We start from the raw sequence: 20,292 nt of genomic DNA on the forward strand, positions 1-20,292 counted from the left end.
TGACCCGGCAAAATCTTTTCGAGGTCTTCCCGAGGCCTTTCCATGTTCATCAGGTAACGTAAGCGATATGATACCTCGGCTTAATTAATAGTATCATTTTATGAGTTAAACAAATGAAACAATTACGTCTTAATGGCTAGGCAGCAACAACGTTAGACATACTCTAAACTAAGGCGTTTTAAACATGCCCAGACAATGTACTTCTTCACTCATCAAAAGATGAAATTTTCATCAATAGGATTGACGTCCCGGAATTGATTTCTTTTGCCAAGGCCAAGAGATTCCAGGATTTAGAGCACGCCTTATTCCATTGCACGCTCGATTGATGACTAGCAGGAGTAAGAGGCATTTCTGAGAAGTGGGACTTTTTGATTAGTCTTTTCAGATCCTCTTTCATGGCATTTCAAAGTAGAAACGTGTGATCTCTTAGGAGTATAGATAAGATAAGGCGACGCAGGAGAAGAGAGGAGGGAGCGATGGAAAGAATGAGACTGATAGGACGAGCTTTTGTATCACTCACTTCCGATAAAGGAGACTGGGAGGGACCTTTGTTAAAAAAGAACGCGAAAGAGAAAATTGGAGAGTGGAATAAGTGGAAGACTGCCTGCTGTTTTGGAAATGAAATTCTCCTGGGGGGGATCTTTTGGGAGAAAATAAAAATATTTGTCTTCGAGTGAACACGAGAGCATGACCTTCAAAGGAGAAAACGGCTGGCAGAATCCTGATGGAATATATCTGGAGTACTTCTTTTAATGTCTGAGGAGCTGAGATTGAAATAATCGCACCAGGGAAACTTCAAGTTGATTTTGTCATTTTTAAAGATTGGGAGATAATAAATCATATCCGTATCATACTTTTTACGAGTGAAAGTAAAAGCATTTGAGAGAAAAACCTCACACAAGTTTTTGGTAATGCATATAGGTAAGAGGTATTATTAAGCCGAAAGACATTCAAGAATAAGATGGAATAATTTAATAAAGTTGATCTTTATTCCATTTAGCATGTCACAATATGTAAAAGAGGGTTCGTTAAAAACTAAAACTACCATGCTAGGCTACGTGGTAACGTATTATAACGTTTTTTTTAAGCATCTAAGTTGGAGGTAAGAATTTTCGGTCTCATTGCGAAAACAAGCTTTGCAAAATACATTAATAAACAATTAAATGTTCTAATCCAGTTGTGGTATTGAAGACTCTGAAATATATTACAATGAAATTTATATCGAGAAAAGGTCGAAATTTGGGGAAGATTAACCGGTTACCATGCCATAGTAGAACCGGAAAACTACAAAGAAATGATGGGTATTTTTTCGACCCAGTAATCAAGATTTAAAAATACGCATGGATACTTGCGGACTCTGGAAGGAGCATTATCCAACCTTGGATTATTGATTGAGAGTTACTATCAAAGACATAACCAGTAAGGAGAAAATGGTCTCTTCGTTTTCTATGGGTCCGCTGATATCTTAAAAAGTACTTGCGTATCTTCAACGTGCTCCAAGAACTCTGGAAGACTAATTGTATGTGATGCCTGAAATATTCAGTCACAAATTTTCCAATTCCCCTTACTTGGTCAATTTTCCGGACGAAATTCGTCCGTGCAAAAATAGTATGAGCTAAAAGCAATCGCGAAGTATAGAGAAGTTTCAAATCGTTGATAAATTCTATTAGATTCAAACTAATTACTAAAAAATTCGAGCGGAATGTTTGTTATTTGAATGTTGATCTTAGATTTGGCTTCAGCGGTTGAAATTACCGTTCCGAAGGACATTTCTGTAATATCTTATGTTATGGAAAATAATTGAAACCATTGACTCCACAAACCGGACATAGAAGCCGAAAAATAAAAGTATAAGATATTATATTTTAGATCAAAGATAAGTCAATCGCATTTTCCACTCAAGGATACTATTCCTCGGACTTAATGGAAGCTAATGTGAGGCAGCCATACTATATACGAGATATATATATCGTATATAAAGTGAAATTCTTCGGAAATTATTTATCTCAGACAAGAAGAACTATACAAAGTAATTAGAATGCGGAAACTAATAAAACAATTATTGAAATATTACCTATTCACGAAAAAAAGAAGTTAAAGGTGATTGGAAAATTGCTATGAATCGAAAAATAAAGAAATTTTTTATAGTCAGAGAAAGAATATCTGCAGGTTTGACGAAAGTTTTGTTATTAAAGTACGTGGGGGTAGAAGCGAAAGTTGCAGAATTAGATATTGGCAAATGTTTGGGAATGCCAGCTCCGGTAGGACGGTTCCGAATACGGTGTTTGCAAAACCCGAGCTGAGTGTTATTACTCGGGAGAGGGAAGCATATTGCTTCCCTTGGGAGTTACGCATGAAGGGAATAGGATGGTGAAATCTGGTGGGATCCCTGGCATATATTTACGTTTTGCATGTCCACGTTGGCTCCATAGTCGACGAGTATTCGCAGCATGTCCACGTCTCTCCTTCTGGCCGCCAGGTGTAGTGCGGTGTCGCCTTTCACCTCCGTCAGAGTCTTCAGCTGTTCCTGAGTGAGGGAGCCCAGGAGCTCCCTCACCATCGACTGGTTGCCAGACTCCACTGCTAATTGTAACGGGATCTTTCCAGACTGTGAGACAGAACAAAGGAAGCAAACATTAAATAAAAGGTTACAATAAAGGCGTTACACAGAAAAACATTCCCGCAGTTGTGCATTAAGAATTTAGAATTTATGCGTCGCGGGGAAATAAACTTGATTATGGTAGCTCATACTCATCGTAAAGATGTAAATCATACTCGTATCTATTCAGGATTACGTGGTCTCTCTCACGTGATATTTGGCCAAATAATGGGCATAGGATAACACAGGCCACGGTAATCCACATTTTTGCCTTCAGTTCAAAGAAACTGGGAAACGGGAAATGACGCAGCAGTTACTTTTAAAGGAATCATCCGCTAATGCGGATTACAATGCAACAATTCTCAAAATGTAAAATTCGTTCTGGTCAAGGCGATTGATTTTTATCCTCTGAAAATGGTTGCATTGATTTACTCCAGCATTTGAGTGTCGAGAAAAACAATTTTCCGGTAGACTGGTCATAAAAGATATACGTAAACTGCAAAACCGAAAGATTTCCAAAAAAGAGAATATGAAATATTACTCAACAAAAATCTTATAGCATATAAGAAATTTGGTGGGTAAGTGATTGAAAGTTTCACAGAAAAATTTTAAGAGTAACATCGTGCAGAATGCAGGCTTATGAAATAATTGGGCAAGGGGTTATTCTGTATCGGCAATTCAAGCGATGAAATTGGAAATTTTTAATTCATTTAAGAATATTTTCCGGTAAATACTAATTTATATCTCAAAATGGCGTAGCTGATTGGCAAAAGCAATGACAGATTCAATCGTAAGAACAGTTTGACTGAAATACAGAGGAAGAGGAGAAAAAGTTGTCATGAATGAAGACGACCCATAAAAACCTGATCCTTCCGTTCTTCGACGTCCGCTTCCGACGACAGGGTGTTTTTGGGAAGATATGATTGGAAGAATGGAATCTGGAGAACAGGTTCAAATATTATCAAGTAGCGAGTAAAATTTTTCAATGGTTTTTTAAACTATTCATTCCTCGTCTCTGTTTCAAATATATTATTTTAATTGCATTTTTCACTGCTGAATCCTTAAACTCTGCTCGGAATTACAGCGAAGAAATTCATCAGAACCTAAACGCGCACCGGGTGACTTAAGCGCTAGGTTGAATGTTAGGTGGACGACTATTAGCCTTCTTACTTCAGTAGAGAGGTATTTCGCAATTTGTTATTCCGGGATAGGGATAATTGATTAAAAATTTTAATTAAACGATAGTTAATTTTTCATAATGTAATTAAAAATTCCATTAAGTAACATCAACTTCAGCTCATTTTACCAAATGGAGTATCGAAAGGAGTCATGATGCAGAACTGTAGTACTACTGTCCAAAGATTATCTTTAACTATTAAACTGATCAGTTATGCCATCTCTTATCGTTGCTTGAAATTATTACCTACTTCCACCCGCGCAGGAATCTGTACGATTCCAATATCAAGAGATTACATCACCGCATCTCAAACAAATTAAGACTGCATCAATGCCGATGTGTTAATAACAATTTTATGAAGTCTTCCCATTTGTAAAAGCTGCTGTATCTGATTTTGAAAATCTAATCCCGAAGAAATATAATTCGAACGTCCATTGATTTTTTGAGATTATCCGTATGTTTTCACAGATAGTTTTTACATAGCTGCATGCCTGATTTTGTTCATGAGTAGCAGATTTTATCAATTTAACAATACCGTTTTTCCAGTGAAAAGGCAAGATGGCACAGAGCCATTGGCTCGACCTTGATAAAATAAAGTTTTAGCTCCATGAAGCCGCAATGCAGTAAGAATGAAATGAGTGAAGAATAGAGAGGGTTAAAAATGTCGAAGAAGGAAAAAATAAAGGAAGAGGGCTGTAAACTCTGCATGAAGGCGAAGCTATTCCAAATTAATTCTGCTAAAGATGATTGAGGAAAATGGATGCTGTGGAAGATCCGGGAAGAATTATGTTATATTGAAATAATTGGCATTGAAATACCATACCATTTCACTAACAAAGAGTAATATAAATATAAATGCTGAAATGCATTTCATTATAATAATTATAATTAGATGAATACGACAATTTAATATACGGAAACTGCTATTTTAGTTTTATGAAGTGTTTGCTCAAATTGTTATTAGGGTTAATAAACGGACACATCCCTGGTAGTCGATGTTGATATTAATTTGTCACTGCTCTGCTCTTAATTTTTCCAGCTGCTACACTTTTCTTGCCCACATATTTCTTCTCGTTGACGTCTGCTGTTATGTATCCCACTAATCTCACCATAAGTCTTCTCCACAGTTATTCTCGTTCAAATTTCATTCTGCTACTGACTTGACTGCCTCGCGAACTCGTAAACCAAAATGCACTCGATACGGTTGTACCGTTTCCGACAGAAATATTCCGCTAATATTTTTCAAATTTCATCATGTATCTTATCGCTCTTATGAATTTTTTGTTGACTACACCTCAAAATAATATAGCTCTAACAATAACAAGTTAAAAGAAAATCTCCAATGGCCGTAATAAATTAGCATAAACTTTATTACGGCCATAAGAGATTTTCTTTAAACTTATTATTTTACGAGGACTTAAGAGCTAAAGTTTACTAGATTTTATAGCTCTGACAGCTCTAGGTTTCGAGCGTTCAATTAAATATCTGACTTTCTTTTTGTCCATTTTGTACTATGAAGATGGCATCATCGAAAGGGCCAAAGTTACAAAAATATTCTTAAAAACATAAGGTACTCGCAATGTGCCCCGGAGTGTCAAATCAGTTTTATTGACACCACTTCCGCTTTCCGGATGAAAGGTATTCCAGCAATACGTATTTACATATATTCCAAAATTTTGGAAGCCAAATAGTAGAGGCGGACGGAGTACTGAAAAAATACTGAATTCATGGGTACAAAAAATTCCGACTGTTATTTGGTTTATGACAACTAGTACATGCATTTGTACGCAAATTGTTTTTTCTAAAGATTGCTAAGCTAAAATTAAAAAAACTAATTCCGGAAAAATTTATCTGAAGCCATTCCTATCTTATGCAAGAGAATTAAAGAAACGGTGTGTTGACATCCCTTAATATTGTATATTTATTAGCATGGTGACGATTAAGATTCTCGCCTCTTAAACAGCAATTGATTTATTTACGAGAAAACATGCATTGTTTACCTTGTATTAAATATAAATAAACATTCAAACACACACACACATATATATATGTATATATATATATACACACACACACACACACACAAAGTGTTCAAAATGGCCGTCACTAACAAATACCGTTCCGCCATTTTAAAACACTGGCATAACGGATTTTACAGAGTCCGTTTCCGAGGTCTGAGAACAACAGCGTTTTATTCCATCCTGCAAACAGGCCACAACTTTCAAATTTGTATTATCCATTGCCCGAGAGAGATAAGTCACGTAGTACGAGGAGGCTCAAAGAAGCATTCACAACACGTGTTTGATAAGACACGGTCATTACTCCCCAAGATATGAGTTACAAACTTGCATAGCCTTCACTGTGTATCACGCAAAATTTAGAAAAAATATCCCTTACCTTAGAAATTAGGACAATCGCGCGGCCGAGGTGCAACAGAGGCACCTTCACGGAATACAGAGCTCCCGCGCCGTCAACCTGCTGGCAGGCTGAATCACCGCCGTAGGGAAAAACCATAACCTTTTCACCGGAGAGCCCTCAACTACACCCGTGGACTCCGAAAACCCGTATAACTCCTCCACCGCAAAAACCCAAAGGTGCACGCGACCCTCCGAGGATCGACGTTCGATTTGTTCGAATGTTCTCCCTCATCCCTCCACAGCCGTCAACTCTGCGCTCGCTCCACTAGTCTCCGCACTGGCCTCCACAGCCACACTTCCTCAAAACTATCCTTTCTCTCTTTCTCTTTATTTCTCTTTCATCTCTCCTCTATACCCCTCCTACAGGGCACATTCCTACACTGGGATGTGCATCATTCCGATGGCCAAAACAGTGACTCGAAAAATTTTTTCCCTCCTGCCCACAGAAGGTTTGAAGAAAAGCGACCCTCCACATGCGATGATATTTTGGTGGATTGTTAAGGTTCCTTCGGAGAACGGGTTGCTTATCCTCCCCTCCCGCCCCACTCCCGCTTCCCCCGCAACTGAACATTTTTTCTCGGCCTCATCCTACGGGAGGGGTGGGGTCGAGAAGAAATTTCAGCCCCTACTTCAGCTAAAGCCATTTATCCTCGCCCCTGTCTTATACCATTTTATTTGTGCGTCTTCTTCCGTCCTCGAAAAAGGCATTTATTTACTAACTAAAACATGCATACTTTAAAAAAATCGATCCTGCAAGGCACCAGACTGGGTCTCCTCCCGTTCCATAAAATTTTCCCCACAGATTTCCTCCTGTCTTTCACTTCCTCTCTTCCCCCATCCAAAACGCTCATTCTCTTTATGCTCGCCGATTTCTCACTCCGATTACTGATTTCCCCCCGTAACTCTGGGGATATCCCCCTTTTCCTCCATAGCTTCGAAATCCTTTCTGCCCTTCTGCACGTGTCTAAGTCGGCGTGGACTTGGGAATCACAGCTTGTGCAGTTTATCGTGCTCCCCTTATCCACCCATTATCCTCTTCCCGTCCCTTCCCTTTAACCCTAACTTTCGGGTTTGCATGACTAGCCTCAAAATCCGTCTGAAGAGTGATTTCTGTTTGAGGTGTGCCCTCCGAGTGATTTTCTATGAATTTCTTGTCAGAAATTCCCACCGATACTTTCCCTTCCCTCTTACAATCTTCCTCGTGTTCTTTCTTCTTCCCAAACTTTCCTCTTATTTATTTTTTCTTCTATTTATGCAACTCATACGTTTCCAGTGATTCAACAAAGTTTTCCTCCTTCTCTCAGTTTCTACTGGTACTCTGAAAATGCCTTAATACCTTTAACCGTGCGTGTGATGGGGGAGTAGGGGAATGGGTCATCGAAGGTGGGGCAGGAGAAATACCCCGACCGAATGTTTTAGTAGGAATTGGCCGTGAGAAAATGATTGCGGTACGTAATAGAGATGGAAACGCCGAAGGAATTAGAGTTGGCGGTTTTCAAACGTTTTACCTTTTCCTCCAAATAATTCCGGTTGGTACTTCCAGTCGCTGAGGTAATTTATAAACGCTTCCAGTGCAATCTTTTTCACCGGTAGAGTAGAAGGCTCATTCGATTTTCAGTAATGGGTAGGGTAATTTAGTCTTACAGTATCATCAAGAAACATGCTTCTGTGCATCTCTTTTGTACTAAATATGTGGAAGCTGGATTCCAATTCAATCAAACTAGGCTTTGTGGCACGTACGCATTGACATAGCGTTTACCCTAACTTAGGTTACTCTGCAGCTTGAGGTTTAATTCGTATGATGACTTATTTCTCTTATAAATAAGGACTTATTTAATTATATAAATGATAAAATTATTTGCGCGAGTCAAATAATTTAGTAAAGTTTGTTAAACTCATAAGCCTCCTTCAAATGGGTTTTAAAGTATTTCCGATTTCAATATTTAGAATAGTGTTGTTTTAAATTTTCTTATTTTTAATTACAAATCATTCCACAAGAAAGAATTTGGTGTATATCAGTAAGTATTAATCATTTACACTAACAAATTTGCCTGCAATAATGTTATGACAATTAAAAATTTAAAGCCAATAACATACCACGAGACCGTATCAACTTTACAGCACAATTATTGGCAGTAAAGAGTAGCCGAACTAATTTGAACGATCTACTATTTCTCAAAAAATATCTTTAGCTCCCACACGTTAAACAATTTACTCTATCATATCATTCAAAATTTAGCAGTAGCAATGATTACCTTCCTAAAGTAATCATAGGATAATGACACTTGGAAACAGCAAAGTTAATTGGTAACTGATCCAGAATTTCTCTACCGCACGTCTTCTATCAACAACTCGGTAAATAACATACACTTATATTTTTCTCCTATGAGAAGTTATTATGAAGTAATTTGGTTACGGACGATTATTATTCGTTAATAACCGCTGATTATAAGCCAATATTTCAAGATGTCGACAAGCAGTAAGGTTTCACTTACCTTATCATTCAATTTAATGGTCTTAGATAAGATTTAAAATGGCAGTTAGAGAAGTTAAAAGAGACAAAAAGGAGGCAGATTTGGAAGTCTTGTTCTGTGCATCCTCTTAATTAAATCCCTTTCCTATGTCAAATAATTTTTCAATGCAATTAGAATGGAAATACATAATTACTGCAAAATTTAGCCATCCTATTAAGACTTTTCTCATGTGGAGCACAAAGTGGAACTAAATTTGGAGATCAATTATCATTTGAAGAAATATATGACAAATCCCTTTTAATTCCAATTACCGTTTATCATCATTACAAATGTTACCGAAGGGTAATACGTCGACCAGAGTCAGATCCAGGACTTTCTAAAGAGGGATCGGTGGAATTTCTGTGTGGATTAAGAGTCAATATGGATGAGTGTGTGTTTATGTGAGATAAAGGCGAGCGCGTGTTTTCTGAGCAAGTGCAGGCACGCTATTTTCTCAGAGGAAAATTGAACAATAATTATTGACATGAATTTATGAAACTATAATATATAACTTGGCCTGACAGAACATATATCTTACAAACATCGCTTAAGGATCGATTCTGTACTATAATACTGCGTCTGTTAACATTTTTAAATATAATAATGATTGATTTTTCCTGCGCTTTTTCTTTAATTGGGTGGGTCGCGGTATTCCAGGTGTAGAGTGTTGGACTTCTGACCGGAGGGCCCGGTTTCGATTCTCGGGCAAGCCCCTCTTGGCACATGCAGCTCCACCCAAGGTTTGTGTCGTTAATACTGTTTATGATGGTAAAAACATTAATGCATTGCGAGAAGCATTAAGTAAGAATCAAGAAAATATGTTCGAATGGTCAAATGAAAAAGAATAAATTCAGCTTTTCCATGTCTACCTGGCCTAAGGTCAATTTGGTCCAGACCAACCAGAAAACTGGCCCAATATTATGATATTTACCTCTAAAAAATTTTAAAAGAACGAAGACTAACTTTGCACATTCCACTGCGTTTTTTTCACGACCAATGTTTCGTTGTTACGCAACATCATCAGGTGACATTATGGAGATTCAGTCTGTTCTTTTACAATGACGACCTCTACCAAGTAACGCCTGAGACAGTGTTTTCGCAAAGTAGTTGATGAACTCAATGAACAGAATTCTTCAATATAAAATTCACTAATAAATAAAATAAAAATAATACTAGCCTATCATTACTTACTTTATCCAAGAAAGGTTTTCTTGAAATGTGGTAGCACGGCCGGATAGCTTAATAAAGGCGTAGGCTTCTATACGGAAGTTAAAAGTGTCAAATTTGTGTCACATTCCTAAGGTAAAATTAATTTGAAATAACCTTAGATGTAATACCGGCATTCAAATTATATGACCACGTTCGATGGTAGTTGTTAGTTTATCAAAGATAATTAAATGAAACGAAGGCAATTAACTTCTCTTTCCAAACTTAATAGAAACGTCTTTGTGCAGTGCATTGTACGTTTGAAACAGAAAGGTTTTTAAGTACCTTTGACACAAGCAACAAAGTGTTTTCAAAAGACTTAACTCGGGATTTTCACAAATAATGACACAAAAGTAGAAAATAAATTCATTTTAATGCTAATACTAAATACAGATAAATTAAAATATACATAGAGTTAAAAGCTGACATTATTCCTATGTTTTGTTATAGCTTCATGTAGCTGTGATATCGCTAAGAAGAAGTTGACGTGAGCTTACAACGCATGGACTCTCGCCTCATTCATAAAACCCCTTAATCCATTTCGCCTCACTGATGCCTTACAAACTGTCTCCGGAGAGGAGACGCCCATCTGCCTGAACGCATCCGGTCGGCCTCTCTTGACAGGATTAACATCACCAACTTACGTCATGTACACATGCTACACATAACCTCAGATCCCAGTGGATTCCGTAGCGTCATTTCCAAACAGCGATCTACCAGCTCCAATGCTCTATACCACCACCTTTGTTTGAATTTTGAACGATCGTAAGGACACTTAACGTAAACCGACTGCTAAAGCACTTAAAAATGAACCGACTGAGGTATTTTGGGAGATATAATATGGCACGAAGTACTGTTAAAGAAGAGGCACGGCGAAGAAATCACACAGATTTAAGACAATACGTTAGCTCAGGGGACATTCAAGAAGGAAAACGGCCTGCTTAAACGGAAAGCGAAGAAAGGGAAGATGGATGGCAAGGTTCGCGCGCGTGGCAGATGAGAGAGAGAATAAATTAGGGAGAAGACAAAGGGAGAGGTTCGAACGCTGAGACAGATAGTATACGTGCAGTGCACACGTTGCCATTGTCAACGCATTCTATTTCCTTCCTTCTCATCGTAAATACCAGGAGAAGTGAACCTGTTTAAACTTAATTTTATCCTTTATTTTCGCTGAAGCGAACACATTGTGCACAGATACAAACCTTTAGCTGGAGAATTGAAGGTCTTGATAAATATCATTTTCAGGAAAAAATTATTGATAGTTTTGAAAAATAATTTAAAAAACTGATAAATTACATTGAACTGTACGAATACAAAATTGTTTCTGTAAGTACATGTTACTCATATTTTAATGATCATAGCTAGGATATTTTATGTACAGATTTTATTTGGACAAAACAGTTAGGAACGAAATTCATTTAATAACTCGGAAATGTGTTAATATTTCATTATAATTCTTATATCAATAAGGCCCAGTTTAAAAAAATTTGTTCGTCCTCATTCACTTAATCAAAAACTCTTGTACGCAATTATTTAAATATTATTTACAAGTAGTCATAATAGTCACTGATAATTATGGCTTTATATATTGAATGGATTGTTGGATTCACTAATCTTATCATTAAGCTAATAATTTTACTAATGATTACTGTTTATTTGCGGTGGATAAACCCATACTTTGCCAATATCAGGAAATACTGGGCGGTGAAGCAGTGAACATTATTGGTGAAACAGTATTTTATACCTATTTACATTCGTAAGATTGGAGTTTTGGCAAGAGTTAGAAATAATTGAAACAGATGAAGAGGCGAGTAAACGATGCTGTTCTTCCCCGCATTACGTATGATTTCCATCCATTCATGCAGCTTAATAGTTTGTTTCTTTTCGCCATCCTTAATTTTCTCCTAATTGCCCGTATTTCTCCGTCGCCATTTTTCCCCCTCTTCCCCTCTATTCTCTCGGTTTGCATAGAATTCCAACACAAATGGCCCGCATTTCAGCTTCCACTTCTCCTGTTCCTTTTCTACCCAAGGGTTTTAGTTCCCCAATAGATTCCCCCTAGTGGTACGAAGGGATCCCGCGCGATTCAGATGAAGGAGAAGTTGGAACGACTTTCTCTCCGAAGAATTTCAATCGTCTTCGTTTCCCACGAGTCTCCATGTTCTTCTTTCTCACCGTACTTCTTAGATAAAACCATTAAAAAGCTATGATATTCATCCACTCCGTGAGTCTCTCATTTTCAATCATGTCGTAGCCATGAAAGAACTCGGATGAATTTAAAACGAGTTCATCAGACTCTCGGTGATATCATTTAGATTATAGGAGGAATCATTCCGTTTGTGGATTTAGAGAGATGGGGTATATCTCACCCCGCAATAAGCCTTAAATAGAACTATGGTCACGAATTCGAGAAAGAGGTTAAAATTATGTGACAAAAAAAGATTGTATTCTTTTCTCATTTGCGCTTTCAAAAATTATTTTTATATGTTAATATGTTTGCTCAACATTTTCATACCAAATTTTTATTCATTATGAGATACTTAATGGCTTCAAAATTTTCTTAATATCATTTTTTTCGGTCCGGTATTGAATTTTCAGATGATTCCATGCCAATTAAAATGAAAAAAATGTGATTAAATTGTTCTTATCATCATAATTGTGTGAGAAAAAGAGTTACTTAGGAAATATTTGTATATATTTCTGGGAGTATAATTTTCGTTGCACATAAAATAGTTATTTTTTAACTTATATCATACATCTGGTGTGGAGTTATTCAGAAATTTATAGACCTGAGATCATAATTGATAATTCTTGCCGGAGCACCCTGAAACTTCTTTAGGGCTACGTTGGTTTGGGTCTTCAGAAGGAAAGTAGGTTAATGGCTAAAAATATACACTTCATAGATAAGTATATTTTGAAGAAAAAGGTCAAAGGCTCGATGCTTTGGAGCAGTTAGGAGTTTTGAAATGTGTCCGTTGGAAAGATGATCTTGCTAACGAAATTTTGTATCCCTCCCACTCCCCACTCCTTGACCTACCACTCTTCTAAATCAAAAATGTAATTCTCTTTTCTTCCCAGCTACATTGTAACCTTTTTACCCCTCCAACCTCCCTCTCTGACCAACCCCCCCTCCTATGATCAGAAGGTATAAATAGCCAGCGTGCTTCTATGAGGACCACCTGATGATGACGTTCAACGTCGAAAACTGTCGTGTTTTTAAATAAAGTGTGTGGAATTACAAAGTCAATTATTTCATTACATTTCAATATTCAATGTGTTCCACTATTCTCTAAGTATGAGACCTTTGGGTTAAAATAATTTAATGGCAGAATTAATAATTCAAGGTCAGTGTAATAAATGTGAAAGTTAAGAACTGAATCAAAGGTAAATTTAATTTCTGAACTGAATTCTCTCGTTACACTGAACCAAGCAACTGGAAGAAATGATAATAGGACAGCAATACGAGAGAGGGAACTTCGGTAAAACACATTTTAAGTTTTTGAAGGATAAAATTTGGAGATTGAAGCACGTTATAGTGATAGGATCATCATTTCTTGCTAATAAACGACTGAGAAGAGAAAATAATCGGCTACGTCGGTTAGTTTCAAGATCTCTTTCGATTCATAATAAGCTCCTATTTTACTTTCCCATTCTAATATCTCCCACGTCTCTACGAGAAAAACGTAGTAAGAGAAAAAATAAAAAACATCGAATTTGTTAAAATTTGAATACTTTGAAACAAATTTGAAATAATTGAATTTGTTCAAAGCGAAATACATTCCTTTTGAGCTGCACAGTATTTGTTATGCCTTGGAACTTAGCATAGCCAGTTTCCATTCATTTAGTTGAATACATGGAGCTAAAATGGAAATGAAATTTTTCTTTAAAAAAAAAGAAAATATAGGATAATTTATTAATTAACAATTTTCATTAATATTATTTTAACCACTTCTGGAAGCTCATATCGCGAATGAGAAGGCAAACTATATGAAAAGTAGTGACGCAGAATGCCACAAAGGCTTAATAAGGTTGAGTAAACGAACCCAATAGAGTGTATAGACATGTGGGAGCCCAATTTGATTTTCCTTTAACTGTTAAACTAGAACATTCTAATCTCTTTATTGTCTCCTCTGAGCTATATTTTCAATGTTATCGAGAAACATTAGTGAATGAATCATCGCTTGAGTAACCTCATGAGAGGATTTTAGCAGGGATGTCTAATGAAAGGGGAAAATTAGAAAAATTTTAACAAACATCAATAAAATAAAAAGCGATGTGCAGATTCCTTTCACCAAGAGCCATATCAATTGAATCGATGCTGAATTTATAAAAGTGCACCTGAATTTTTCGTTGCGTACGTTTACTAGATAGGCACAGCAGCATTGTGAGAAGAACATTTAGCTATTGCAGACCATTCAGACACATTCTACCCAGAAAATGAGGAAAGGAATTGTGGCGAAAGGAAGGTGACTGATCACCGAACGCAAAATGTGCAAATGTTTAAAGCCTTAAATATTTACTCGTAAATTCTTTTACAAAGCATCCTTCGATCCAATATTTTCGATATACTATATTGATGTGATTTTATGCAATTTCTTTGTTCCTCTATCAACGTTGATTCAGTCCACTATCTACTTATTTCTCCTAGTTGTTTCCGAATAATCTTGTCTTTCCTCAAACAAGCCTTTTATTCTATCTCTTAAACTTTCTTTCTCGCTCCATTAATGATATTATGTATACCAATATTTAAACAATTTAATTTGAATTCATTAAACTCTTACCCCACCCGTTGAATGAATCTGACAGAAAACAATATTCCCAAAAGCAAATATCTCTCCTCCATTCATTTTTCCAATGGTTTAATATGTTACATAAAACTGACAAAATGAAAGGTTTTACATCTAGTTACATAGATTTTTCTTTCCTAGTCGACGTGTTTCTTAAAAGTGTGTCGACACTGGGAGAGAAAGCGGAGGAGGAAAATATTTTTTTTTGGAAAATTTACTACTCGTTAAGGAAATGAATAAACAAGAGCTACCATTAAGGGCTCTATATATCCCTTAGAGAGGTATCTCGATATATAAATTACAGGCTCACTACTCTAAATGCAAATGGATGATGGGGAAAGAGGCAGGATGAGGGGTAGACGGATGAAAGGACTCCGAGATGGGATAAAAATCTGTCAGAGAACTAAAACAAACCACAGAAGGCCTCTGAGACGGCCGGAAAGGGCGCTCGTTCCTAATCCCCTAGCTGATGCCACCTCATCCCCTTTCATTTAATCCCCCCGTTTCTTATCTCTGAGGAAACCTATCCCTTCACCAGCCCTCCATCATCCCCCACTCACACTTCCATTCCCTTCCTCTCTTGCTTTCGAACCCTTTCAAACATGTCCGAACCATAAGGGTCCTTCCTTCTCCGGAAATTTTTTTTTTGCGTCTACCTTCACTTCGCTTTCGAAAGCAGGCCCTTCAATTCCCTCCCCCTTTCTCTTCTTCCCAATCCCTTATCTTCAGCCACTCGTCCGAGGTCTAATCCAACCTCCCGAACCCGCATTAGCTCATGCTCGCCTGCGAGGAGTTTATGTGCCAACGATTTCATTTTTAATTCCTTGTTCGGTTGACCCTTCTGCTCGAGACACAACTACATTCCGGCCCCGGCAACGGAATCGGATGATAGCGGGCAGATTCCTGGAAAGACGTCTTGGATTCCGCCATAGAGACAGATCCATCGCGGAATTAGTGGCAGTGAGGTTTACTGATCATAGACTGGCTGAATACGGGACTAAAAAAACCGTTTCTCGAATAAAGGCCTCTTAATCATGAATCAATAATTATTTATTCATCGAATTATGTATCAATATTTGTAATCATTGCTGTATGAAAAAGTATAGGACGCGATTAAATGTGAAATAATAAAAGAGGGCACTCCTAGTAAATAGCCATCCTACTGAAAGCGTGTATACAAATTGGTTACAACGGTGGTTGTATGAAGGTGATGATTTATAAGCGTCACGCTAAGTATACATAGCTTTTTTAAGTGTTGCTAAGTGTACATAGCAATTCATTTAACTTATGCTTCAAATACTTGCTACAATTTACTCATAATTACTCGTTTGACTGCATGTATTCCAAAAATATTTTCATGCAGAATCTTAAGGGGATAATAAAACTTCTTGAAGATAAAAAGACCTTCCCTGTTAAATTAAATAAACGTTAGTCAAAATATTTCCGCGAGTGTAAATGACCACTTGTCATGCATCTATCACTTTGTTAGGTTTGCTAGCACTTAACGAAATATTTATAATCGACTATTCAATAATAAATTTCATTATTTACGGCATCGTACAAACATTGATAGTTAAAATATTTCACTTCTGCAAAGTGCAGTAACTCAGTCTATAGAACAAGGAGAAAAAATTGAGAAAGATGTATCTTATTACTTGAAAAAAATAAAAGGCTGTAATACAACAAAAATTCAGCTAAGTTTTAAGAAATATATTCGGAAAATCATCAGCTAGAACGAGCGCAAAATAAGGAAGTTTAGTAAAAGCTCATCAAAATATAGACCTATTCTGCTGGAGATTGACTATTTGAGAAGAATTTCCCAGCAGGCGCTCAATGCAGCCCAAAAATACAATGCGACACACATATGTGAGCATATTTCGCGACACTGGATATTTTTGTCCAATTTTAATGTATTAGTATCAAAGATGAAGAGAGATTATAAGTAGTATTTAGGGTAGGCGACCGACAACTAAGGTCATTTGCGCCATAGGGGATGGACAGGAAAGGATGAAGGGGGGAGAGAAACCCGGCGTTGGCATTAGCCTACTCTTTGCGAAAGGCGCCAAGGGGTCCGCAGTTTAACGTCCCATCCGACGGACGGCGAACTCACTCAAAGTGCCCTCCACAAAGCACCTCGAGTAGGGATCGAGATAATACTGAAATATATTCGACACAGCCGGGATTCACACCCGGGCCCTCTGGGAGGGAAGCCGGTACGATAGCCACCGCATCATCTCGATCCCCACGAAGAGAGAATAAGAAATGATTTTCGATGAGAGATTTGATACTTTAAAGGAAATACTAAGAAAGAACCAAGAAATATTTTAATCAATAATGTAGGGCTTGAAAAAATACGTTATCAATAAGTTAATAAGCTTTACTTTTAGCCTAATTCTTCTTGACAAAACTTACACCTCGACTTTTCATACAACTGGTTAAGAAATAATGAAATACCAACATAAGCATTTTTATTTTTAAGTCAGTATAAAATCATATTCTTGCTTCACGTTCTCTTGAATTAAATATAACAGACACCCTATTTTTATAACATTAAAATATTTTTTCACATTAATGGATTGTAATAATCTGGCCGATAGTCTAAATAAAAATAAAGTTCTCCTTTATTTCTTGCCTTAACACTTTCCTAATATTTCCATCTCGCTTACACCTGCGATGTTTCTCTTTAATGAGGAATACATAACATTACGATGTTTACAACAGCTGAGCACTGATTTTTTACCAGTGATATTTTATGCTCTGCGTAGATTTAATGATACTTAGATTTGGATAATCTTTTGTTGCTTATTTCTGAAGGGACTGAAATTTACGACTCTATCGTATGTTTTGCAGAGCAACTGTAAATCTTCGTGAAATAAAGAGCACGCCATCGGTCTCATAAATATACGACCTTTGGTGTTTATTTAGTATCTATAGAATAGAGCAGCACCTACAATGCCCTCAAGAGGGTACTGCGACGAACGGGACAGACATGAGGGGAAACCTACCATCAGACTTTCCCTATTCCTGCCAACCCATATTCACTGATACGTTTCTATTCAACTGAAACCGGCACTACATCAAATCTCCCTTTCTTTCGTTTCCCGTTTCCGATGGAAACAACAATAAGGAGGAATTTCCTTTATTTTCCACTTCCTTCCTCTTCTCCGTCTCATTTCGCGATATATCTTCATGCTAAACCTTTGAGCCTTCTTGCTTTCACTACTCGTGACTATTCCAGATCCTCGACCTCGTATGTTTTTTCCACTAGCGAAAGCCAACCATCCTCTATGTACCATGCCCCTTCAGCCACCTCCCCCCTTCCCCGGTTTTTCTATTCACTCACTTCCGAAACCTTCTCACCCACCCCTTTCCTACCCCCAAAACTTTTAACTCCCCCCTCGCATACTCCTTCCTTCTCAGAATCACTTTTCCTTTTGCTCCCGCAGGGCAAGCGGTAACCCTTAAGGATGGGTCACGCCCTAGTGTGCGTCATTTTTTTTGCAAGAGTTTGCCTCCCTCTCAGCCCTCCCCACGTCTCAACACCTCCCCTCACTTCCCTTTTACCACTCCATTTCCCCGGCAAAACCTTCGACATATCCGGGGAGTTTGACTTTTTTTCGGAGCGTGGCAGACAGAAGAAGGGGTCGAGAGCTTAGGGATTATGCGCCCGCGGCCCTTGGAGGACGTCGATCTATGTCTCTCTCCCTGTCGTTTGCCTGAGAGGGTGAAGATTGGTGTAAGGAGGAGAGAGGGGGTGGAGGGAACAAGAGGGTCGAGGGTTTAAAGCGGTGCAAATTTAATGGTCGGGCAAGGCTAAACAGATTAGTGGACTGAGATTAGTAGAGGTTCAATTAGTTATCCTATAATGTCCCTCTCCAAAAACACACCTCACTTGATTCCCGGAAACGGTAAGTCGTCTTCAATTCGACTCTATGTGCTAAAAATATATAATCCAAAGAAGATCGCGGCATTTACAATAACAATTATGGAAACGAATTATTTTAGCTGGGCAAATAAATGAGTGAGCTAAAAATTATATAAACGATTTTTAAAAAACAGTCGTCTATGGGGTGACCAAAAATAACATAAAAATGTTGGATTCCATATCACTTAAGGTATGGAATTTTCTAGGTTCTTTCTACATTCAGTGATACATACGGGATTTTTCAAAAAAAGTTCATTTCTGCAAATATTCTATGACTTTTTGATTTGAATTACATAATTTAGATGCAATTCTAATACAATTCTAATTCAATTTTTTTCAGAAAGGCGCTTTATTACATATACTCGATAATTTCCTCTAAATTACGAAAACTTTCGTACAAATTTTGTGAGATCGTGGGCTACTTTCTGAAGTTGAGAATTTCGTTTCTGAAGCAAGATGCTCATAGACCCTATTGTATGGTCCTATATTCCAAATCTTGTAAATACTTACGCATTGAAATAAGTTTTATTTACCAGAAAGTGACAGTAATCACTGTTATGCTGCCATCTTCTTTTACCAGATCCCTTTCTTTTATCCAGTTTCATTATTCCTCGACACCAAGAAGTCGGCGACTCTAATTATTATTATTTTTGCCTTAATTCTTCCATCACTTTCCGAAAATTAAAGCTTTTCCATTAACGTGTTTTTCTGCATTGGTTATTTTAGATGATGAAATTATTTATTATAAATAGATAAATATTTGGCGACAATGAATAAGTTTCCAAAAAATAAATCTGAAGTACTTTAGGCGATGGAAATTTTAAAACGAATAAAATTACTGTTATGCCATTTAATTTAATAGCCTGAAACCGATTGGCAAAGCTAAGCCAGTAGCAAAGTCATATATATTATTTAGATCAAACTAATTCCGCAGGAAATTCAGGGCTAAATTTAATAAATACATTTTCATTTTATAAAAATTTACTTCAGCGAAATATTTTCCGACAGTTTGACTTTTAGTGCTGTGAAATAGGATTTTTTAAACTAACGAAAGCGCTTATCTTACGCCTATGCTATACTATATGATCATCAATCATTTCAAGCTTTTCATGAAGGAAAACTATAATGCTAACAGAAACAATGGCACACTGACTAGGAATATGAATTCATAACATTCATGTGGTTATCGGTTTTAACTAATTATTTCTATGAAATAAATGAGATATCTGGATTAAAATTTATTTTTTATATTAATTGATTCTTATATACGTTTATAACTTTGTAAATTATAGCTATTAATTTTGATTTGTTATGTTTCAGAAAACCAATTGATGTAGCTCGAAGGATGGAGAAGAGAGAGGCTTGGAGTGTGATTAAGTTCCTTTATTTAAAAGGTTACAGTGCCCAGCTAATTCAAGATGAAATGGTGACTGAGTATGGAAATAGCTCGTAATTTGGTCCAGTTGTGAGGTGAAATAGAAATATTCAAACTGGTCACAAGCCCCACTCAATCCAAGAGGTGGAAGACCATCGCTTACGGACAATACTGCCACAGTGAAGAAAGTGGAGGACCTAATCCTAGTAGACGAAGAGAAACTATTCACATTATCATGAATGACATTGGCGATAGTTACAGCAGTATGTGGAAAAAATTTGTAAGTACTGCAC

The 20,292-nt window shown here is 37.1% G+C and overlaps 1 protein-coding gene across 1 annotated transcript in view; it reads right to left on the reverse strand.

Moving 5' to 3' along the window:
- nompC (no mechanoreceptor potential C) overlaps positions 1-20,292 on the reverse strand; it is a 517,130-nt gene that overhangs the window by 198,841 nt on the left and 297,997 nt on the right. Inside the window, exon 5 of the mRNA XM_071598936.1 lies at positions 2,405-2,608. Within this exon, the coding sequence (XP_071455037.1) occupies positions 2,405-2,608 (204 nt within the window). The remainder of the gene's footprint in view (positions 1-2,404; positions 2,609-20,292) is intronic.

Source organism: Hetaerina americana, unplaced genomic scaffold, assembly GCF_022747635.1.
Source record: "Hetaerina americana unplaced genomic scaffold, ioHetAmer1.1.p SCAF_10, whole genome shotgun sequence".
In the NCBI taxonomy this organism is placed as follows: Eukaryota; Metazoa; Arthropoda; class Insecta; order Odonata; family Calopterygidae; genus Hetaerina; species Hetaerina americana.